This window comes from Agelaius tricolor, unplaced genomic scaffold (assembly GCF_023055355.1).
Source record: "Agelaius tricolor isolate 1412-34295 unplaced genomic scaffold, bAgeTri1.0.p SCAF_3, whole genome shotgun sequence".
NCBI lineage: Eukaryota > Metazoa > Chordata > Aves > Passeriformes > Icteridae > Agelaius > Agelaius tricolor.
Window position 1 is genome coordinate 54,881,772 of NW_027269263.1, and position 25,216 is coordinate 54,906,987.

The 25,216-nt window shown below is 37.7% G+C and overlaps 1 protein-coding gene across 4 annotated transcripts in view; it reads right to left on the bottom strand.

Moving 5' to 3' along the window:
• The window catches only part of KIF21A (kinesin family member 21A), an 86,888-nt gene that overhangs the window by 11,462 nt on the left and 50,210 nt on the right, over window positions 1-25,216 (bottom strand). For 2 of the 4 annotated variants that reach the window (XM_071423883.1, XM_071423884.1), the window contains 18 exons: window positions 23,030-23,114; window positions 22,740-22,857; window positions 22,225-22,413; window positions 21,098-21,297; window positions 20,593-20,700; window positions 20,020-20,088; window positions 19,699-19,910; window positions 18,885-19,038; window positions 18,325-18,525; window positions 17,893-17,994; window positions 16,011-16,176; window positions 15,509-15,529; window positions 11,588-11,648; window positions 11,323-11,377; window positions 9,733-9,950; window positions 5,831-5,941; window positions 3,576-3,614; window positions 1,460-1,596 (listed from right to left, as the gene is read on the bottom strand). In XM_071423883.1, the coding sequence (XP_071279984.1) occupies window positions 1,460-1,596; window positions 3,576-3,614; window positions 5,831-5,941; window positions 9,733-9,950; window positions 11,323-11,377; window positions 11,588-11,648; window positions 15,509-15,529; window positions 16,011-16,176; window positions 17,893-17,994; window positions 18,325-18,525; window positions 18,885-19,038; window positions 19,699-19,910; window positions 20,020-20,088; window positions 20,593-20,700; window positions 21,098-21,297; window positions 22,225-22,413; window positions 22,740-22,857; window positions 23,030-23,114 (2,246 nt within the window). Of the gene's footprint in view, window positions 1-1,459; window positions 1,597-3,575; window positions 3,615-5,169; window positions 5,299-5,830; window positions 5,942-9,732; window positions 9,951-11,322; window positions 11,378-11,587; window positions 11,649-15,508; window positions 15,530-16,010; window positions 16,177-17,892; window positions 17,995-18,324; window positions 18,526-18,884; window positions 19,039-19,698; window positions 19,911-20,019; window positions 20,089-20,592; window positions 20,701-21,097; window positions 21,298-22,224; window positions 22,414-22,739; window positions 22,858-23,029; window positions 23,115-25,216 lie in introns of all 4 variants that reach the window. The other 2 variants (XM_071423886.1, XM_071423885.1) reach the window with 2 other exon arrangements.

Sequence of the window (25,216 nt, forward strand, 5' to 3'; positions counted from 1 at the left end):
TATTATCTGATGTCAGTGAGCCAAGACTTTCTGCTTCAGCAACCATTTCCAAAAGATTTAACTTTATTTAATTAAACAACTGTCTACACTCTTGAGTAAAAGCATACTTGGTAAACTCCCCTCAAAAAATATATAGAGAAAAAATTTTCCCATAAGTTTAAGAAGCTAGGATATGACTTCAAAAAGGTAAATATTTGCAACATCTGCAATCATCCATTAAAAAAAAACAAACAAACTACTAAATCTTTAGAATACAAATCTAGATGTAAAATAAAATTTTAAAACATGCCATTTTTCCCTCACATAGCCACTAAATTTAAAATCTCAACAGAAATTAACTAAGTATTATTTACAAAATCTAAATCAATGTCCTTTTTTGCAACTGTGTATTCTTGTACAAATGTTAAAATGTTGGCTTAAAACCTGCAAGATCAAAAGTTTGCCAACTCACTCAAAGTGTGTGATTTGGTATTTTTAACAGCCAGCTAGTAGAATAGCTATGGAATCCATAACTGACTATTAGCAGTGGAAGACTTGCATCTGATGGGGTTGTCAACTATGCTAATACTGGGATAAAAGGGATGTCCTGAAATTTCAAGGTTTATTCATTATATGAACTAGTTAAAAGGAGAGTCTCCCTGTCAAGAGGTGTTAATTTCTTCCCAGCCACTCTAATTCCTGTTAGCATTGATACTTTCAGAAAAAAAAAAAAAAAAAGAGTCTGCCATAGTTTCAGCTGCACAACTAAGAATATAACAAGTCTTTTATATTAAAATAGGTGTTTGTGAAAAGAAATCATTGAGCTCTGGTGGCCTCTGGTGGTATCTTTAGGCCAAACTGAGCAATGATACTGGAAATTCATTACAAACAGGAGGAAAATGTTCTCTTCAAAACACTGCTTCTGTCAGTTTGAGAAGCCTATAGAGCAACTGCACCATCCAGTAAGGAACTTAGAGGTTACTAAAATTCCAGGACCTCCCACAACTGCCATGCAGTTCTCATAACAACAAAGGATAGGAAATGAGATGCACAGAGGAAGCAGAAGACACCCTCAGATGAAGATAGCTCAAAAAACCAACTATGGCATGAAGGGTATTCAAACTCTGTGCAGTAGAGCCAAACATGTCCGAATTCCCACCTCCACCCTTACCTGAAGCTATTTGCATTGCATGTCATGTGTTTGCATGCTACCATGACTGCTTCCATCTTATCACTCAACAAGTGTTAATGTTACTGCTTTTTGTAGTTTTCCACTACAAATAAGCAGCCAAATACTACACATTGGAGTTAGAAACCTGTAGATAATTACTGTAAATCCATCTTCAGCTTATGTTGAGAAACGGACCCTTAGAATTTTCCACTGTGTTTACAGCACTAAGCACAAATTAAGAATTTCACAACACCCCAAGTTGTCAAAGCAGCCTCTGTAGACAGCAGAGGTGCAAAGAGCTTGCCCAACCTTTAGATCCAGTGAAGAGAAGATCATCAGTTGCATCAACACAAAGCACAGCCTTGATATGTCCCTCAGCTGTGTAGATACACTGAAGTGGGGACGATCGGATGCCTTTTGAAGCAGGAAATGGGTTAATTATCCCCCTAAAGAAAAAAAAGGAATATGAGTTGGGCACAGTAATAGACACAGATAAAGCTAATTTAGTTGCATGTAGGGAAAAAAAATTAACCTAGTTCTTAGATGTGAGGGCAGAACAGCTGAATGCCTTTCATAAACTATGTAAGGACTTTTACTATTTAGCCTCAACACACATCAACTCTGGCCTATCAGTTAAAGAAAATCACATAAAAACCAAACAAATGAAAAGACAACAAGATGCTAAATGCTGGGTACATGGCAAAGTCTGCATAATGCTGAACAAACCAGGACACTTAAAGCTTCTGTATGCCCAAGATCAACCATCTAAACAGCATAAACAGCTCTGAAAAATGGAGCAAATGTAATGTGCAGTGCCAATTCCAAACTCAGCATGCATTTCACATCATCTGATTTCTATGGGCAGACACAGAGAACTGCAGTTAACTTCTGTGTCTGAAAAGGCTCCCACTGGACCCTGTACCCAACAACATGCTCATGGCTCAAATGGCTAAAAGGGAGGATGACTCGAATGCTGACACCCCAGACGAATCTTCCTGGGCACTTTCAGCTAATTCTGTGGTGATGCCAAAAGACTAACTTGCCTGAAATAAACACCTCACAATTCTTTACCAAACAAAAATTACTAGCTGTCTAAAATCCCATGCATACAATTGCACGCATACAGACCCCTTTATTTCTGTGAAGTGTAGAAAAGCCTCAAGGTGATGCCCAAAACATGCAACACTGTGATCTAGCCAGCTTGCAGTTAAGACTCACTGTCATGCTCTTTTGGGAATCACACACATAACTGTGATGAAAAGGAACTAAACCATAGCCCTATCTCATCAAAACAAAACAAAAACTATCAGATCCTTTAGGAAAATCTAAAAAATTAGTAATATTGTCCAGAAGTTTGCTATAGAAAGGAAAAAGTCCTTTATGATACAAGCTAACTTTGTGACAACTGGTTAGTTTATCTAGTACATTAAAATTATGATTTTAAACATTTTTACAGTTCAGGACATCTTCACTCATATAATTCATTACTCCTCAGCAATCCTTCTTTAGATTTTACTAATATTAATAGCATCTTAAATTGTGTAACATTATCGTCCTCATTTTGGAAAGGCATTCACCTTTCATCTGCACCGTTCTATGTTTTCAAGAAAACAGGAACAATTTGCTTTTTAATTAATCTAGGTCTCTCTGCTTTTGTTTTCCAGCATCACACTAAACTAACATGATTTTCTCTGTAGTAGTCTCTGTTGGATCATGCTGCCTCTGAACTGAGTTATTCCTCCTGCTCTTCTCACCCAGGAGAAAGCCACGTAAAATACATGTCCTGGAGCTATTTATCTACCTATATGCAGTGTTCTAAAATCTACAGACAAAAAAAACACTACAAGTGATACAATGACCAGCCAAAGCCACCATTACATTATTAGCAGTTATTTGACTGCCCTTCTCTAGATAAACAAATATTTCATTGAGTACCAAAATCCTAACCCACAGGGACACAAGTAGCAACATTTCTTTGATCTCTTAAGCCACTGTGCATTGTCTCAGAAAGAAGTAATAAAAACTACTCATTTTTATTTACACTAGGATTTCGTTTTTAGTGATCAAAGCATACAACGGAAAAAGAAAAACAAAAATAAGGAAATAAGTAAATAAAACATAATGTCTGCTCCTATTTTTTTTTAAGAAAACAAAGAGAGAAACAATGTGCCTCAGGAAATGTTTACACCATACTTCAATTATAATTAAAACACCTGACATGCTCAACAATGATAAAAGAATACCCTAAAAAAGGAGAGGGGGAGACATGCTTGACCCAAATCTCAGATATTTCAAGTTCCAGCAAAGGCAAGAGAAACAATGCACAGGTATCAGGAAAAATCATGCAACAGAATAAAATGCCTTAAGAACTGGAATAACTTTGATGTGAGATGCCAAGAAAACAGAAAAGAGAAAGAGAGAGTACCTTTGTACCTCCGACAGAGAGGAATCACTTTCATCAGACCTACAATCAACAGTGGTGGAATTGTGAGGAGAAAGAATATAGGTATCAGCAAAGAACGCCTCCACATGAGAAGAACACACAACAGCATGGCCAACTCAGAAAAGCAATGCAAATCCATAAACATTATGCAGCATTGCTCAAGGTATATCTCAAACCAATGATGATATGGGGGGTAGGGGGGAAAAAATAATTATCTTAAAATATCACTCTCAGCAGTAAGTTACAGTAGACTGTTTCAGCTCCAGAAGATGAGTAACAGCAGCTGAGCCATTTCTTATTTCCCCAACATTTTCTTAGAGAAGTAAAGGCAAAAACTTAAAAGGAGAAGATAGATGCACAGGTTAACCTCCATAAGATGCTTGTTGAGAATATCAAAAGAAAAAAATACTTTGAACATCAATGCCTGCTAAGTGTAGAAGAGACATGCAAAATATTAGTAAAAGACACATAAATGTTAAATATGATAACTCACTCAAATAAATACAGCGATTTGCAAGCCATGCTGAGTTCAAAATCCTTCACCTCTCATTTCAAAAAATGTTTAAAAATAAAAACCAAGAAGACATACAAGACAATATTTTCCCAAGACATGATGATTTTCAGTACATCTTAAGATGTCCATTTTCAACTCAGACAGATTCAGCAGTTTCTACTTGACTTCAAAGTCAGGTCAGAGAAAATGAAAAGGGTTTGGTGGGAGTTAGCAATAAGAACGGTAAGCTAAGATAAGGAAGTCACAAGCACAGTTACTGAAAGCCTTGCAAGCCACTGCCTGGTATGTGGTGGCTGTAGACCTCTGAAAAAAACCCCATTTTATTCAAAAAATAGTGCCAACAGACAAAAGCAATTTCTTATCCTGCTAGAGTTACAAATAAAGGTTTATTTTAAATCTGAGTTGCAGTTCATAAGCACTGCGTGGTATTTGTATCAGTACTGAAACCTGTAATAGAGATTCTAGTCACGTAAAGTCCACTGCCATTTGGAGAAAGGTTCCTAAACAGATGCCTAATGTGAGAAAAATCTGTTCTACTTCTAAACAAGATATGAATATCATCTACTCCTGCAGATCACCTCCTAAAGTCAGTCAGTTCAATAATTTGGATAATATCTAAACAACTGTGTTCTAGCCATTTCAATGTCCCATCTTCTGAGGTGCTGTTCTGAGAGCACTCTGAGCAACACTGGAGCAACTGAGTAACTGCCAAGAGCACTACTTCCTAAATTATCACCTAAAATCTATTTTTGAGTGTAAACACACACACAAATACACAAACATCTAAGAATTCTACCATTTTCTATTTTGGGTTTAAAACTACAAATACCAGACATAGCCTAGAAAACAGGAAACAAGGTTCAGCAGGAAATTTCTCTTCTCAAATTTTTACAGTGGTTCCATGATAGTTTAAAATATTTCCTTTGAAAACTACACAAAAACATGAGAAATATCTCCTCCTGTCTTGCAGAAGGGCAAAATTTCTACCAGACACTACACTGAAAACTTGAGCACACTTTGCATTTCCCTGGTTGGGGGCTGAGGCTTCCCTTTGTGACTTACTTATCCTGCTGAACTGATGTGTTTCCCTGAGAAACAGTAAGACGACTAAAAACATTCATTTCATTACGGGGCCGGCTTGGTGGGGAAGTAGGAGGTGACAGACTAGCCTCTGGGGCTCCAGAATCTGAGCTACAAAAAAAAAAAGAACATCTTCTTTAACAGGTTATGAATGGTTAGAAAAGTTAGATGCAACACGCCTCAAACGTTAGATGCTCTTCTCTTAAGCAAATGATTAGGATTGTAATACAGATATTTCTCAGAGAAGGCAAAAAGCTTAAGGCTGCAGAGTGCAAGATGGCACAATGTTCAAAGATTAAGTGGTAAAAGTGAAAGCTATAGGCAGAAAACGCAAATGTAAAATGAAGAAATTCTTATAAAATTGAAGGCTCTTAGAGATACTGTTGACTTTGATTTAAAAAAAAAAAGTAATTTGCAAATGCTCCAAAGGGCATTTTCTCAGGGCTCTGCCCCTGAGCTATTTTGTACAGAAAAACAACCTGGAAAAAACCACAAGCAACCACGCATAAGCTGAGCAATAATATCAACAATGAAACAATATAAACTATCCTGGAAGAAAAGAAACAGAAAAATACAGATTTATTTTTCAAGAAAATTCAAAGTTCAAATTACGTCAGCAGAAATAAATTTAAAATAATCTTACAGTTTTTGTTCTTTTGTCTTTGTCTTTTCCACTGTTTTCTCATAGGCTTTTCTCTTTGCTAAAGGTGAAGGCTCAGGTATTTTCTTCTCTGGAAGAGATGGTTGTCTCGAACTAAAACAAGAGCAATCATTATCTCACTTCAAGGCCCTTCACAGAACATTACCTGTCATTCTTTCAGTGTGATTTCAAATTTTAGAACATACTTAATCTATTGTTGTCTCTCAAATTTAAGGATGATAAACTTGTTCTCACACTTCAATATAAAAATATACTAAGTTATTAATGTTGAAAATTGATCAAAATATAGCATCAGATACTGAATAGTTAAAGGAGATATGCTAATTCAATAATAAAAGAGACTCACTAAAAGAAATACAATGGAGTATGCATCCCAAATTAACATCATGGAAGTCCTTAAATTTCAGATTCCACATGTGTATCTACAATCGGCCATTTACAGATATGAAGAACAGAGACATCACAACGATTCTTATACACAAATGAAACTTTGCAGTAACATATTAATGTTAATTAGGAAGTGAGAAGAGGTACTTCCCACTGACAAGCTATTATAACATGGTTTCTCTTTGTCCCCCACTTCCCTTCTCCCTTGCTTTCCATCCCTCATTTGTCTCTCCAGTTCCTGCTCTGAAACAATTCCAATTCATAGTCACTGTGAATTGGAACCTCTTACTCCCCTCCCAACCTTTTATTCCCCATTAAAATTAGCAAGAATATCAAGAGGACAGTATTAAAGCGGACACCCAAATGTTTTCATTTCACCATAGTCAGACAAAAGAAAAAAGAAAGGAATCTAAGCGGTCTCCATTCTTCTGAACTTCCATTTCTCACTAGTTGAGCAATCACAAAAGCAATATTTATTTTGTTTTTCCTATTTCTTTGTATTTAGAAGGATTTTTTCGTATGAATATGAAACACTCATTAAAGCAAGAAAGCAGATTCTGAAAATGGTTTTGTTCCACACAACTCCATTAATCAGATAAAGCTCATTTGGCAGGCCACCTGCCTGACATGGTTATGACCATCAATCTCAGAGCCCTACAGGTTCTGAATATGCATAGCTTCAACTTTTCTAAATGTTTCCCTTAAGAGGAAGTCTGTGCTATATAAAATCCACCTGGAGACTGGAATACAGAAGAACATGATTTAACATGGACAGCACAACCACAAACAGCTACCCGACCCAAGCAGAAGAGACAGTCTCGGGTGATCACAAACCCTAACTGGAATGTGAGGGACCTGTAGGACCAGGTGCCAAGAACTGCATCTCAACCCTAGAGCTCCCCAGGGTCTTCAAGAGACATGAAAAGGAGGACAAGTGATAACCTGCCTGGTTTTGCACAGAAGCCTAGCAATTAAGTCATAAAAAAAGGGGAGAAAGTGGGTCCAACTCCCTCAAGGCCAGAGCACTCATTTCTATGTAGGGCTCCCTTACCTCTAGGCATACTGTGCAAAGGACACCAAAAAAGGTGGAACAGGACACACTCCCTTCCCTGTCTTTATGCTGGACTAGTATGCATTTAGGAATGCAAAAATCCTGAGGTCACAAGACAAATTCTATGAATCAGGTTGACAGGCCTTCCAGCAAGGATGACAAACAGGCTATAGTGTCTATTGCCAGGGTTGCTTACATGTCTACTGAGCAGCTGCTTGATTAAATAAACCAAAGCAGAAACTGGAACCCAAGCTCCTCTGCCTCACACTGGCATCCTGCATACTCAGACACAGAGACAACTTTCACTTGCTCTCTCTCTACCTGCCCTTGAGTCTTCCATCTTTGACTCCACACTGGAACATCCTCAGAAGAGGGTGTAAATAGCATCATCATTTTCTGAATTCTTTTTGAAAGCCTGGGAATGCAGGTATTATAAAAATACAGCTATCTTGCTGGAATGAACTTCCTAAGCACAGGTGTAAAAACCAGGTGCATGATGGCAATGACCTATCAGAAAAGGAACAGGACACATACCTACTTCCAGGTTTCCAGAGCCCTTTTATATCTGCCAGGACAGACATCTGAACAGAGCTGACACAAGTCCTACAGAAGACAACTATCCTCTGAAAAAGCTGCTGTAGATGAGTTGAACATATCAAAGGACAACAGCACTAACCAACTTTGTAAACAGAATTCCAGTTAAATTAACTGCTGGCCATATGTATTTATATAACAGAATCACACAATGGTCTGGATTGCAAGGGACTTATAGACCACCTAGTTTCAAGTAAGTGGCACAAGGGAGAAAATATTTATTGCAGGTAAGGTCCAAGTCTCCTCCCAAATAATATATTTTATTACAAGAGATATGCTGGCACCACAGGTCTATAAGGGAAGGCCAGATGGGTCAAAGACAAGATTTCTTCAACTATGGCCAGATAAACCAGCAAGAGTTCTAGTTTTGAAAAAACATACACACTTGCAGTGAGAAGGTCACTGCAGATTGATTGTTGGCATTTTTGATCACTTATCTACAGAAACATGATCAATACCAATTCAGTATGTGAGGCCTATTGCTGGCTGAATTGACTTTGTGACAGTATGCAACTCCCAAATTCTTGCAGAACATAGTTTTGGGAAAATCCTTGTTTGCCTTTTTGCTGGCTCACTTTCATAAATGGATACATTCTAGAAGATAGAGTGAGGCAAAAGTTGGCATTACCTGAGTCTTGGATGTCAGGTCATAACACTTGATGTTTTAGATCTTGAAGCTTCAAAAGTCTCTACTGATCTCATGCTAACTGCTGAAACAAGTGGGTTTTCTCCACCTATGCTCACCCTCAACAGCATTCTTTCCAAGCAGATTCTATTTGCACTGAAGCCATCAGCATGGGTTAATAATTGCTGTCAGCAGTGTTTTACTGTTCACAATTGCCACCTCAAGCACATGCCAGAAATACATAGTAAAAAATACAAATTTCAAATGTGCATTAGGTAGAGACTGCTGTAAAAATATTATGCAAATAGGACAGGTGAATATTAAAAGATGCTTAACTCCGGAACCTGTAATGTGAAGATAGCTACGGGACACTGAATGTGAACACATCATTGAATGTGGGAAGTGCATCGAATTTACACATGAGCCTGTGCAACACAGGAGGTAGTACCTAAAAAAGCCAAGAAAAGGGTCTCTAGCAGTGAATGGCCAATCACCAGCAGTGATATTGGTAGATATAAAATAACCAGCAAGAGCAAGTGAAAATAAAAAGTGTGTGTGAGAGACACCTGCTGGTCCTAAAGTAAAAAGACAATGATTTTTAGTTCTGTTTAGAATCAAGAGATACTTTCAATTAGTAAAACTGTTCTGCAGGTAAGTGCAACCTGCAAACAGAAAGGATTTTGAAGATTCATAATATCTAACATTTTCCTTTCAACTTTTTACTTGAATACTCTATTGTTGCATAGACTTCTTCATTTTATGCATGGTCCATACATGACAACTCACTGAAAGACTTTTCCTAATAATTTGGACCATATACAAATACCATTGTAAAGTTTTTGGGTTGTGTTTTGTTGGATTTTTTTAAATCTCTCTGCTGTTCTAATTAGATTCTCACTATCTCCCTAGAATGTGCATTTCCCATAGCACTAATACAGCAAACTGTTCAAGGTACTAGAGGGGATTTCCCCTCTACATAGAGCATGGTTACAATAACAAAGCAGCTTAACAGAACTTACATCTTCAATGAGAACCACAGTACCTACAAGACTGCATTTATACTTTCTAGAGTGGTGATGGTAGAAAGGAAAGAGCTTTGTCAGTATTATTTAGTAAGCATCAAGTATATCAACCTCAGTTGTAAAGTTAAAATAATAGCTTACAAGAAATTGGCAACATGCAATTTTTAAAAGCAAAGGATAATTAGTACAGCATGGCCAAACTTACATGCTGCCTATCTTAGAAGGTAAGCCAGATGGTGGGGGTATAAACTCTCTGTCCCTAGCAGAAGTGTCATGTGTGTCAGCAGCCACCCCACTTTCCTGGGTTTCTGCAGCTGCTGCAGCAGAGCCAGCCGGGGCAGCGTCGGCGGCGCTGCTGTCGGAGCCCAGGTCGCTGCTGGCTGCGTACAGCAGCTCCATCTGCGTGGTGGTCCTGCGGCGGGCCTGCAGGCAAAAACACAAAAACAAAAACAAACTGCCCCTTCAGCCTGCAAAGGTGTGTGCCAAGAGTCCCACACTCAACTCAGCATTAGCTGGCAATTAGCATCCCCCTCAAACACTTGGCAACTGCCTTTGGAAACTAAATCAAGAAGCTCATCTCTGCTTTTGGGCAATGATTTCAGAGGAGGCAATTCAAATTCAATGGCACGAAACACTGATTTGAGAACTGGTTTCCAAGGATATCCTTTCAACCAGCCTGCCAATATTACATGAGTACAATTTTACTCACCTACATTTTATACAAATGAAATGTTATAAAGCAGAGAGGAATAAAGCAAAGTGTCAATTTAAATACCTACAATTATACTGGTGTGACTTCTAACATATACAAACTCTGCTTCTTCCTTAGTTTAAGTCACCTCAAAAGTCCACATGAATTAAAATTCATTCAGCATTTCAACGATTTGAAAACAACAGAAAAACTCACAAAGGAGCTAAGCTTTGTGCAACACAGTAATTTGTAAAAAATAGATCATACATGTTGGGTGTCATTTTAGACTGAAATTAAGATCTATTCCTCAGTGAAAGAAAGACCAATAGGGAAGACAAAGATCCAGTCTGAAAAGAGCCATTACAAAAATGATATGCTTATTTCATTGCATTTTCAGACCAAACTCAGTTAAACAGCCAAAAAAGCTGCACACCAAGGAATGTTACCAAATAATTCAACAGCCAACACAGATGGTTTCTTCCAAAGCCAATTGCAGTTGGAAAAGTGGAGGCTAAGCTTCTATTTACTTTGCAAACTTGGTTTACGCTCCTGTGAGCACAGAAGCAAAATTGCCATCAGTGCACATTTCCAGTTCCCACTGCCATTAATATTAAACTTCAGTCAGCCTAGATATAGTCCTCCATTGTCAACTGTAATTAAGACCCTGGAGGTCACACTTGTGTTTCATAAACTTCAAGATTCCTGTGACAAATTACAAACAATATGCATGTTCACAGTTCCCACTGGCAATAGCAATGAACTGTAGCCTAACTAATATGAATCTGCAAAACTACACCAGTTTGGAGTGCAAGTAACTGGAAGAACACATCTCTTCCTGGAATTTTAATAACTTAATCCCAAAATACTGAAGAAGCATTATTTTTATCATTGCTTCTCAGAGTGGAGTGTCACACAAAATCATATTGCACACAAATCATATGTAAAGTACATAAGTTCACCTTTTGCACGTCTTCATGCATTAAAGTCTCTTGGGCAAAGCAAGAGCATTCTCCAGAAGGTATAATTAAATTATGAATTATTATAGAATCAGAGAATCACTTAAAAGACATGCAGAAGAATTATCATCATCATTGTACATCCTACCTTGCTTTTGGGTTTGACTTCACCACAAAGCTTCAAGAGATCTGAAGATAATGAACTAAAAGAAAAATTGCATCACAGTTAGAAAGTCATACTTTTTGCAGATTTGCAGGTGTGTATTTTTATTTTATTAGTCTTTCTACTGAAATCGTGGACAAAGTATAATGAAACAATGTTAGAGATACTTTCAAAAGGATACATGATTCTGCATTACAAAAGGAGGAAATTGCAGTAATTTTTCTGGAATGGGTAGTAAAGATTTCCTCACCTTCCTTCTGTTCCAGGACTATGCAATGGAGCATCCTCATCAGTACTATCTTCCAAATTTTCTAGAAAATTTCCAGAAGAATAACATTAGTCTGTTCCTCTACAACAGGATGTGAAGGCTTTAAGTGCTGTACAAAGCAACTCAGACAATGTTGAATGTAGATGAACAGAGTACTAAAGATAGGGATTTTCAAAATTTCTTGACTATTTTCTATCCAGCCCCCACTGAATTTTCCTGACACCTAAAGTAATTCTTTTCATACAATCTAAATACATCATTCATCTAGGCATACTGTGCCAAACGTGGTCCTCTGTCTACTGTAGCAGAGGAAGAGATGATCGAAAAACAGAAATTCTAGAAGGAAATCTGTAAGAGAGCAGATAAAGCAAAGAAAATTATTTGCAAGACATGGAAGATATGGGATGTAAACCAATGGACAGTAAGAATGTCTCTTTCTCCTCTTTTTTTCACCTTCTTGCTCCAAGACAGAATCAGTCTGGCTATAATGAAAAAGAAAATGATATTTTTAACTAGCTAGTGAGCTGAGGCTCAGTCTCCTCTGATAAAGAACGCCACCAAGTATTTGAGCTAACAAGAAGCAAAAGAAGCAAGCACTTTATTAGTATATAAGGATTCATTTCAAAAGAGGATGATGCTACCACTTAATACTGTAGAATGGCTTTCTAAAAAGAGCTTAATTTCTAACGGAAGTTGCTCAGTAAAAATGTTCCTGAAGCAAAAATGGGTGCATAAACCTGTCCACAGAAGACAAAACCAGCATGCATGCCACACACTAACACTGTCAAACATCCAAGTAACACTTCTGCATGCAAATGGTGCAAAACATTAAGCTGACACAATCAGTCAAGGGCACATGTACAATCAGCTCCAAACTGCTGGGAAAGCAAATCCTCTGAATTGTGTGTTATTCTAATAATACATTTTAGACATAGATCAAGGACATAGGTAACACATTTTTGCAAGCAAAGTCCCTTATTTCTGAACATACTTGTGAAATATTAAGGATTAAATAACCTTGTAATGACATTCCATTACACCTCCTCTTTACTAGAAGAGACACTGAGTTTCTTTACTTAATTTCTGTCAAAAAGCAGATACCATTTGCAATGCATAGAACAAATATATTTGTAACCCCTATTGAAACAGGTTTGCCCATGTATATATCTTTAAGTTCATGTTTTGGAGAAAGGGAGGAAAGATATGCAGCTTTCAGCTGAATTTTGAGAAAGAATGGAAAAAAGAGAAGGAAAATACTGCCATTTGTGTATGCTGCATCTAAACACATTCCCTGAAAAAGTTAACACCATCAACCTAGAACCAACACCAATAATGCACTTCAGAGTTACCCAACTGATTAATTAATTTTAACAATATAATCTTAATTATCAGAAATACAACAATATTCTAAAGAAAGCAGGGTCACAGGAATAGCACTCTGAATTTTCAGGTTTCTTTTTGCTCCATCGTGGATTTGAGGCCAGATTAAAATCTTTCAATACTTATTATTGTCATTAGTGTTGTTATTATTGCTATTATTATTATATGCTTTCTGCAAAAGTGGGGATTTAGAGTACTGCTCCTTTCAGTAAGACAAAAGCAGCATCCCTAAAATAAATGCATTTTAATAAAATATAGGATTCCTATTAGAATTATGTTACTTCATCCCCTACTCATAAAGAACTTATGATCTCTTTTTACAAGTAACTAAGTAGAAACTGTGGAATGACCACAAAAGGTGAGATTTTATTTGTAGGCTCACTCTCATGTGACCTGATGAGTATCTTCAGTTTGGCTGCAATTCAACATAGGAGACTGCCCAAAGCCCCAAGATAGAAACCAGTGCATAGAATCAACAAAGATAGAAAGAGCAAGATTCTGTGAGAGTGAGAAGAGATGAAAGGAGAAATGAAGTTAGTAAAGACAGTAATGTTTGCAGGGATAGCTGCTAGCAAACCACTGCTTGCAGAACAGGTGGAGAACTTTCTGATTATTCATCTTCATCCATCCTCATGCAGTGGCAAGTGAATGGTACCAGAATAAAGCCATACACCAGCACAGTTCACCCAGAGGAAATGACATCTGACCAACCCTCTCAAAATCTGCACATAGATCATTGTGACCCACATCCATTAATGTCCATACATCACAGGTGGGAAGTAAAAGCAGCTTCCACAACTCCTCAAAGAGAAGCAGCATTCAGAACTCAATTTCATGGTCATTTTAACTCTTCACAAGAGAGATGGGATAGTGAAGGGCAGCTGGTTCATCCACCAAGGTGAATGTGCACTGAATGTCCATTCAAGTCAAAGCCTGAGCCTGTGATGTACTTTTCTGCAGACTAAAACTTCTTGTCTACAGCTGAATGCAAGTGCACAACTACACTGGGGAATGTTCAAGCTTTGCTGAGCCAAGTGTATTCAAATGGATAAGAACTTTTGAAGACAGTAGATCTGAAAGTAAGCATCAAGAAGGTGAATCACAAATACCATAGAAGTGCAATCCTTTTGCTTGGGATAAGGCTCTCTGTGCTCTCCCACTGAGATGTCAGGCATCCTGGTGAGATTGATCTCAGGATCTGCTGCCACCCACACTTCTACCTGCAGGAGCTGTGTCAGGCCCTGCACCATCAGCGTCCCTGTGAACCAGCCAGCAATCCCAGAAGCAAAGCCTCACTACAGTGGTGTCTGAACTCCCTGCAGCTAAAAGGTCCACAAAACAGAGAGTGCCAACAGTCTTGGACCTAGATAAGTGCAGCATATTCAGCTGCATTTCCTTCCCATAAAGTGTGAGCAGAGTCCTGAGTGGCTTAGATACTCTAAAAGCCTCAGATCATGCTTGCAAAGTGTTAAAAAGCTTCTTTAATAAGATAACACTCTACAAAAAATTTGATTACAGAGCTGTTTCAATACATTTAGCAAGTGGCTTTTCATTGCTTCAGATATTGTTAATAAGTAAAAACCTGTCCAGAGCTAAAGAAAATGCAATGCTGTCAGGAGAAACAATGCTCCAACAGGGGTGAACATGCACACACATTAAAGGCCTGTTCTAGAGACACTATGATGCTACAAACCACTGAGGTTCCTGAATAAATAACTGGCTGCATGCAGCAACATCCCCTGACACAGATCTTCAGGTGTCACCTGACAGGAAACTGGCCAAGTTCTCATCATCTCTACATTATGATCTATGTAGTTCTATGTAGTCTACACTTGCATGTAGTTTTGTGCTTTGAAATGCTGTGCAAACTAGCACAGGACAGCAAAACGCAATTAAAGTAGCACAAGACACAAAGGAATTATCACTGGTAACAGGATTATTTTTCTCCAGTTCCAAATATAGCCAATTCTTTGGAGGGAAAAAAATAAGCTTAATTCATTTGGGAATAACTCTAAAGCAACAGCAACAAGAGACTTATCTCAAAATCAGTGAAGTCAGTAACTTAAACCCAATTGAAAAAGTGGGATATAATCCTGCATTCTGTACAATATTTACATTACAAAATGAGCTATTTCCAAAAGGTTAAAAGTGACCTGGAAATTAAGAATTGCCTTTTTTTCAAACCTAAAAAGATGAGCAGAATTTGTCACAACAGTAGTATATCACAAAATAGTTTTATGTAGTCTGAACATACTTTGGGCTCGCAAGCACCAAGTTATAAATTTGAAATACAGCTCTGCTTACTGTCTTCACTTTTAAATACCAGAAGGGCTATTACCACAAGAGCTAGGGGTGGTTTCAGAAAGGAAGAAATGCTCTTTAAGCTCATGATAATGAGTACATTTACAGAATATTCATGCAAATTTCACACACTCACAAATTCTAAGATGCGTCAGTTAGTGAACATGAATGAATTAGTAACTCATGCAGCTGTACAGTACACACAAAGCTAAACATACTTACCCAGTGGTATGCTATCTAGGTCTGTGTAAATACAGCAACAAGGAAAAAAAAGCAACATTCCAATCAAAACATATCCATTTATAAAAAGAAATAAAACAAAAGTACGCAAATGTATTCTAAATTTTTCTTAGTATCATCTCATGAGAAGTAGAATAGATGCCGTAACATAAAATGCCAATCCAAAATCCCTAGCATATGATGACTGAATGGGATTGAATTTTTGAACTTCCCATTCAGAAGTTTAAACAATTCCAGATTGTAAAAATAACAAGAAGATTATTTGAATTTTTAAAAATCTCAATAATAAGAAAACTTTGTTTCCTACATTTCACTGCTGAGAGAGTCTACTTAAAAATGCCATACATGCATGTCAATTGTGAAGTATATGTTACAATACAGCATCTATTCAGAAAAGAAATAGTCTAGAATGCCCAGTACAGCATGCACAAAAGGCAAACATGACATGCAGCTGACTACTCAGAAAACAGGATGAAAAAACTACCTTGCAAAGCATGACCCAGAAAAGCATCAAGTTCAGGATTTAATTCAGCTTTTTCTTTCAGCATATGAAACAGCAGTTGGTTTTGAGTAGCACTAGTAATTTCTGTCTGCTTAAGGCGTCCCTCAAGAACTTTGATCTGAGCTTCTTTCTGAGCTGCTTGGAGACCCTAGGAGAAAGAAAGATAACATATGTTTTATCACAACCCTTTTTTTACAAAATTAAAATTGTCAAAATTTTTTAAAAACCACAAACACAAAAAAAATGTGTACATTGCAGCTGCCTTCTCATATCCTGAAGATCAGGTGTCAACAAAGGGTCTTTTTCTTTCCTTCACCTTTTAAAGAGATTCATTAAGCATTCCTTTAACTTCCATTCCTCAGACTGCCTTGCAAATATGCATCTAGTGGCTAAGTGGGACATGACTCCCAAGTGCAATTCAGAGTCTGCATTTTTTAAGAGTAGCAAGCATCTGAAAGATCAACACCTCCACTTTTCCCAAATAACTACTTTTTAAAAATTATTACCTACGGTACTCTACAACAAGAACAGGGGGAGGTGGAAGTGGGACAGGGTGGGACACAGAACTGTAATCTTTCCTACCCAATCACTGAGTGAACTTTCAGCTTCTAATGAAAGATCTTATGGCCCAACTTATGACAGAATTCATTCTAAGAGAACTTCCCTAGATCCACAGATTTGTGGGAATTTTTTAGTTGTAGAAAATATAGCCAGAGATAATTTACGGAATGGTTTCCAAATAGATTTCCAAATTCCAAAATAAGCAGTATGGAAAAATGAAGGTACAACACATCTTCTAAAGGCTTGTAGGGCAACAGCAGACTTTGAGTGCTAGTGCTGGAGTAACAAGTAGCCCTATGAATTTACATCCTACATTTTGACAGAACTAAAGGTACATATCAATAGACACATTCTGCAGGTGAAAACAAATGATAGAATAGACAGTAGGCATGATCAACTTTGCAAAAAAAATATCCCTTCAGCTTTTCTATGTGATAATTACTGAACAAAAAGATGATAGAAGCCTTTACATAATGGAGCTTTTAATCATAATAAAGAGAAATTGTTAACAGAGTGAGTCAGAGGCACTTTTCTCACATTAACTCTGTTACAAGAACCATTCAAATACATCCAAGGGCTGAAAAAAATATTAGAAGATTGACATTTCCAGAAGCCAATATGATTGTGGGAATTTTTGTTACCCTTTATTTTGCCACAAACTTTTTGGATTACCTGCATAGTGACGAATCAAAAATGCAAAAGAAACTCCAGAGAACAGGTCAGTTTCAGTATGATTGAAATTTTCCATTTGACTCAATGAGACAAAAAGAAAAGTAGCAACAAGAGCACAGATACATATGTGCACAGGGTTATAAACTGCCAAATACGTATTTTGAAAATATGAGAGAAAACATATTTCCCCAACACCTTCAGAAGAATCCCTGTGGCTCTACTCAGACTGAAGTATGTCATGCATCAACATATAACTTAAATTTTTTGAGGATCATATTTGTACAAAGGTGGCTGAGCCAGTCTTTTAAAAAAAAGATCTCGAGCTCTCTTTAGGAGTTTGTTGAAAAACACCGAGATTTATTTGATTACAAAAAGCTAGTGCTCTAGTAAGAACAACATGATCTAATTAATACAGTCAAGAAGGCTCTACTGGGGGTTGAGAAACAGGCAGTAAGCTGAAGAGGACAACAGATCTCAAGGGCCTTCACACTGAGAATCAGCATGACTCAGTAATGCTGAGCAGCTTTGCTTTGTTTAACACACATTAGTCATGTCTTTATGTCAGCACAACATATCTGCCCCTGGCACATGCCATAGTCCTGGCACAGACATACTTCACTTAACACATTACCTTATTGATACCCATCATAAGGAAGTGATCAAGCAAATATCGAGCTTCTGTCAAAGTGCAAGCGTTAATCACTGCTGTTACATCCAAGGTCTCTCCTTCTTCCTATGTGTGCAAGAATAAACCCAGTCAGATTGTGAAAAAGTCCCAAGAATTAAAATAAGTTATTGCCAGCATAATGGAAAGGATCAGCTTTGACATTTAAATGCTTTGCAATCTTAACTGGCATTACACTACTGACACTAAAACTCAGGTATCAATTGTATAAGTCTTCATCTCAAACTTCACATACAAGTTTTCACCAATTTTCACTTCCTGGCTCAACAATTACACAGACAAACAAAAACTAATTTCTAAATGAGAACATTTTCAGTGCTAACACAGTTGTGGTTTCCTGTCCCCATTTTACCATTTTTGCAATAACATTTGACCTACCTTTGCTTCTTCCATCTGCATGATGTTTGCTTGGCAGTCAGAAATGCTGTCATTGATGTAGTCTATATTTGCAGTTACTGATTCCATCTCCTCATTTATGTTTTGGACATTTCTATCTGCTTCACTGCCACCCCCACCCTTGATGAGCTTCTCCCTTTTCTTTGAAAGCTTATCTCTTCTTTTGGTGAGTTCTTCACGTTGCTATTTTCCACAAAGACATAATATTACAGAAAAAGGAATTAGTAAGCCCTTAGAACACTGAAGTGCCTTTTTGTTTTCCTTCATTTGGTACAGTTTAACAAACATATCATGATTTCCATGGGAAGAAGTTACACAGGGAAATATAGAAATATATTCACACATGATGCCATTAATGTACTAAGCACAGCAACCCCATTGTTCAAATGTTTACTGGAGCCAAAAGTGTCTTGACTGATTACAGTAGATTCCACCCACTTTGCCAATGCTGCAATAACAGCAGTTAATTGACAGCAAACATACTTGCAGTGCTCCCTATTTAATACAATGATACAGCCAACAGTGCACAGCAGATCACCCACCGTAAGCAGCCTGTTCATATCTGCCTCCATGTTGGAAATAGTCATCCTCTGCATAATAATGTCAGTCACTCTGCGTTCCAGCAGCTGCCACTTCATTCTGGCTGCCCTTGAGGAGTAAACCCTGCTTGTCACTGCTTTCCGCTGGTACTTCCTCCTGCGGCACGTTGAAGAGAAATACACAGCTAAGTCTGAAGTAGCCCACTGACAAATTCGAATGTGGAAATGATCAGGCTGGAATATTTTTCACAAACAACTTAAGAATGTCATGCAGAAGTTGTTGTAGGTTTTCACAGCACCAGACAGCCACCTCTACCCAGCCCCGAACTCTACTGCACTCTAACATGCTGCACTTGAAAAACAGGTTTCAAACACTGCAGCATCTTCCATGACACACTATTGAGTTCAAATGCCATGTAGGTGTTGTTCCCTATTTAATGAGAAGATCTGCTTCAAATCACAGTGGAAAAGCACAAATCAACTTGATACACTGAGCTCCATTTTCCAACAAGTTTTTCCATTAACTTAACACTGATGGCATTGGACCACCGAGGTAATTTCTCTTGAAGAGCAGATTTAAAAACCCTCAAGATTTCAAAATCCAGTTTATGTGACATGCCATTTAATGCCATTTATTATTATATTATTGTCTTAAACCCAGAAAACTGAAATTGCATTTGATAATGCTAAAATGCCAATTTAATGAGCATTACATGACAACAGTTTGAAAACTAACAGCTCCTGCAACAGCACCTGCTAGCAAGTCCACACAAATTTCAGTTCTTGTAAGAGAGTCCTAAAAAGTTTTAACCCTTACCCTGTTCCATTTGTTGCAGTTACAGATAATGCTTGAACCCTTGCAACAGGAATTCTCATCTTCTGCTGTGCTGCTGTTCTGGAGCCATCATGCTCTCCTGACAAACTAGAACTTGATTCTTGCATGGAATGCTCAGGCAGGCTCAGCTTCCGACTCACTTTTCCTGCCACTTTATCAGACAGAGGCCTGACTTGCCGACGAAGGGCTGTGACCTGAAACACGGTGCAAAGACACAAGTAACTCTCCCAAAACTGAGTTCTAAGTTTCAGCAATACAACATCATTCTGTTTTCAAAGATGCATTGCTGTTTTACCACAGTACCTCTTCAGTTTTGCGACGTAAGATAACTTCTTGGTTTCTTTTCTGAGCTTCCAGAAGCTTGAGCTGATGCTGTGAAAAAATAGAAACAGCACATGATATTTTTTTCCATTCCCTCTCACAAGGGCTGCATTGTATAAACAAAAAAATAGACCTCTACACATTAATACAAATCTGCAAAATTGCTGTGACATGAAGACTCAAGTCATGATTGTTTTTTGATCTTCCTAGTGCAGAACAAAACCAAATGTTTCACTGTATCAATTCTATCAAAACCAGTAATTCCATGCGAACAAGGTGGTACAACAACTTTGTGAAGATTCACTAATCACTGATTCACTGATAACATTGATATACATACTCAATAAGTACAACAAGACATAGAAGACTTATCACCTGAAGCTAGGAACTGTGCTTGCATGGAAGTGAAACCAAATTTTGTGCATTTTCATGCTGAAAATACACAGGTACATGCCTGCCTCAGTAAATGCACATACACAGTGTGTGCCTGCAAACAGAGGCACATCATAATGACATGTGCTTATTCCAGATGAAAGTTCTTTATCTTCAAATCACCTCTCGTTTGCGTTGCTCCTTTTTAAGCTGTGCAATCTCTCTGTTTCTTCTAGATTCAGTCATTCTAGCTTTCTCCTGCTCTTCTTTCATTTGTTTCATCAAGCGAACCTGTAAAGAAGTCATCACTTAGAAAAGGTGTTCACACTCAAGTGCTGCTCCCTGCCCCCAACCATAGAGAGTTTTCTCTTCAAACTCCCATTTTCCACTATATTACATACTTTTAGCCATTTTCATCTTCCATCTAATGTCGTCTCCACTCAGTGCCGAATAACAGCTAATAAGCTGTGCAAGTTGATGCATGTTTGATACCTTAATTTCTGTTCATTAAACCTAAAAGCTGCCCCTCTCCCCCAGGAACAGCCTGATGCTTGCATCTCTTCTATTTTCAGACTTTCAAGCAGATAACAGCAAGAACAGAGTTATCAGACAGATGGATGCACAGGAGATTTCAACCTAATTTTCAGTAAACATTCATTGTTCAACACTTCCATTTACTGAAATATACCTTGGTTTTCTTCATCTCTGTCACCTCCTGCTGCAGTTTCTTCAGCTGCTTTTCATATTGAGACTGATTTTTAAGCAAACGTGCATGTTCCTTTTGCGCTGTTTGAAGTCTCTGCAATTCTTTATTCATGGCTTGGAGTTTCTTTTCATATTCTGACTTGATTTTTTTTGCCTTTTCTTCTGAATAGGTCTCTACAGAACCTAGAGTAAAAGGGAATTCTTAATCTGCTTTTATTCAGGGTACTTTTAATTTGCCAGCCACAGCAGATAACTACCTCTTCTGCTCTAGCACTGCTACAGCATTGCTCTGCAATACCTTGAAAACAACCTAATTTCTCTCTAGTTCTTGTCACCTGCACTGCTTTGAACTTTCCACCTCGAATGCATTCTGGGGTAAGAGATCAACTATTAATACTTTCCTCTGATTTCTTTGTAACAAATCTGAGCACCTGAAAAGCACAAATACACACATTCACACATATGTGCACAGGAATATAACAACACTCCTAAAAGCCATCAAGCCTAGTATTTCTCTTCTGACACTGATCAATGGGGAAGGTCTAAGGAATAACAGGGGAACAGCAAACAGCTTAGACAGTATATAACCATAAAGCATATATATGTTTAAAAAAGAAAAACAAACAAAATATTTTCCACAGCACTCCCAAAGTGCAGTTACTTGTGACTTGGTACTCTGGAGTCATAGGTAGTTTGCCATCTCAATACTAATACATAATTCAAAAAGGTTTGGTCAGTAAACACCTCTAAAAGCTTTGTTTCACTGATCCTTGTTCTTATTCTCATGCAAATAAAAGAAAGTGGGGAAGAAAGTTCCTGATTTAAAGGTTTTTTTGTGTTCTATCTCCAGGATTATGAGAGCTCTTAGAAAACTGAAAACGCTTATTCACCCAAATCAAATACCTGTCAGTAGCAATACATTTCAAAAAATTCTTCTCTCAATTCTGATAGAAACTAGAATGATTAAAGAATCATTCACTGGCATTATGGGTACAAATCATACTTCTGTCTTCTGCAATTTCTCATCAAATTTGAAAAAGAAAATGAGAGAAGTAGAAAATGGTTCAACTTCAACAGCTTATACAAGATCAATGATTTTGTACTTCTTACCCAAGTTTTGAAGAACCTGATCTCTTTCAAGCTGAGTATCTCGAATTTTATGTTGTAGCATCATTAGTTTCTCTTCATACTGTTTTTTCAGTGTTTGCAACCTTCGCTGGCTGTTTTCTAGCTCATCTATCAGTTTCTGCTTAATGGCTATTTCACAGGTGATATTTGCCAAGTCAGCTTGATAATTTTCTAAAATAGAAAGATTTCTGTTAAAGTAAAGCAAGGACCACATGAACACAGATAAACCTTGCAATCTTAAGGTCACTGTAAATACATATTGTGCATGGGAGGATTCCACACAAATCACAATGAACCTGGCCTCTGGTCAATTTCAAAACCCACACAGGAACACTCGATCAGCTGTCTATTACATGTTTTAGCAGCATAACAAAAAAAATAACTCACAGAACATACTCTTCACACAGACAGTTGACAACATACTTTATTGCCTACCAAGATCTGAGGTTTGACAGATATTATGTGCAAAACTCTACAGAATATTGCACTGACATCACCTTTTTCATCAGAGTCAGAATCTGATTCATCTGAGCTTTCAACAACTTCCATATCATCTTCATCCTCATCATCTTCCTCTTCTTCATCATCATGATCACTGACTTCCTGAACTTCCTCCTACAAAACAGACAGACATTAAAGCACTCCACACTTTTCCATGCCTCAATCATTCTTGACTATCACTGTGAAGCTGCAGTATTTACCTAGCACATTCCTAATTTTCTTTCTATAACCTTGTAAATCTTTAAACAGACAATGAATAAATAAACAAATTCTTCTAAATACTTACTCCTTCCAATTCATTATTCTCTCTCTCTGAAGTGCCTTTTTCATCTCTTTTCTCCTGCTCGTTGTCTGTGTTATCCTCCTTAACACTAGTAGAAGAGGCAGACACAAATTATTCACAAACTGAAATGGCAGTTGTTTCCCATCCCCCAAACCAGTAAGGTGTAATTCCAAATAAAGATGAAAAACAAAGTGTAGTTAGAAAAATGTAAACGGGTTGGGCATGGGTAAAACACAACTTCCAAACTTCTGCAGATAATAAAATAATGCCTAATTACTCTTAATCTTGGTTTGCAAGGTAATAGTAATGATTAGCACATTGTTCCAGCATACTGCACAACTGGGACAGAATATCAGAATATACATCTCCATATACTACAGCAGTACTCATTTTGGCATGGAAGTTGCAGTGTACCCAGAGTAGCTTTTACAAAACAATAAAATAACATTGTGTGCAAGTACAACATACATTACAGGTATTCCTACACTTTCAAGCTATAACAGAGCCTACTCTACTTAGAATAGTCTTAACATTTATGTATAAACCTTAAACAATATCCTAATTTATTGTACTATAACCACTCTTTTGATTAGTTATCTACTTTGACATAAAGGGAATGCTCAAAACAGTCACTGATACAACAAGAAATAGGGTTTACAGCAGGGGTTTTTTTTGTTTTGTTTAGTTCCAAATGTTTGGTGTATTACTCATTAGGGCAAGTTTTAACATTTTTAAGTGCATATTTAAGACATCACATGCAAATAGAAAACAAAAAAATCAGTGGCACTCTGCAAATTTTCCCAGACCAGGTATCAGTCCCTCTAGTGCTACATATACAAAATCCAAAGTTCCAATGGATAGGAAGTTATGACAGAACAGGGCCAGACACCATAGGGGGTACTAATGAAAAAATGTGGGTAGGACTGCATAGTGTGGAATCCACCTCAACTAACATCAGCTGAATAAAAGTTTGGCAAGTTGTGCTGTCACTGATCAGGCACAGAAACTAGAAATGCACATCTTCCTCCACTGATACCAAGAGGAGCTCAAATTCAAGATCAAACTATTGGGGCAAATCCAATACTCAGTGCAGGGACAAGAAATATACAGTAGATTTGAGACACTGTGATTTGGTAAGTGACACCTTTAAAACAGAGCTTGAATCTAAAAAGTGCCTGTTGAGTAGCATAGTGCTGTGTACATGTGATTTTCTGTTGTATTACTTTTTAATCTGTTCAATGCTAACTGATTCCCTTCTGCCCCACTCATTACCAGTTATGAGCTGACCACGCACAAAGCGAAAGCTTTTGTTTGGATCATCTGAATCCATGCAGCAGCTGGGGATGCTGGAATTTAAAAATCTAACCAGATTTGTACACAAAAAATGCCTGACAGGGAACACCGTGTCACACAATCTCATTTCCACAGATTCTCATCTCCCTCAAACCAGAACAGGTTATTAAGCAGAAAGGATAATGGATCTTAGCTGCAATCCTCATGCAAATTGAGACAAACCCCCAGTTTCCCTTCCACTCAGTACAGAACTAACCACTACAGAGAATTTGTGTTCTGCCTAACAAAGGGGAGAGAGACAGAAGAAGGAGAGCCAGCCAGAGAGCCTCTCCCACATAGAACTGTACTGCTTAATGTGTGTGCTACTGGTCTGTGGACTCACATCAGCTGCATCAATTCAGTGGGTGGTTTTTTTGGATCAAAATAGACAGCAGAAAAATAAAAACTCCTTTAGTTTCACTTTTAATCATAATATAGTTCTCTTTTTAGAGCCCTCAGCTTAACTGCTGTCTGTGAATGACTATTCATCTACTGGTTTGGCTGAAACAGAATGGGAGGAATGATCAAGGCTTTTGTCACATGTTTTCAGAAACCAAAGCAGGAGACTTGACTGAGCTGTGATGGTCCAAGACACTCCTGATCTCACATGCCAAAATTATTATTGTCATATACTGCCTGCTAGACATTTCATACTATATGTGCTAGTGCACCTTCCTCCTGCCTTTCATTTCACTTAGGCCATGCAAGAAAGAAAACAATTAATTCCCAAAGGTGCACCTCCACAAAAAAGCTTGCTCAACCCTGTGTAACTCCAGAGTCAACCTCAATTCCACAACAGAGACTTCTTCCAGTTAAAACACTAGGTGGAAGTGAAAACCCAGAAAGAATTCTGAAAAT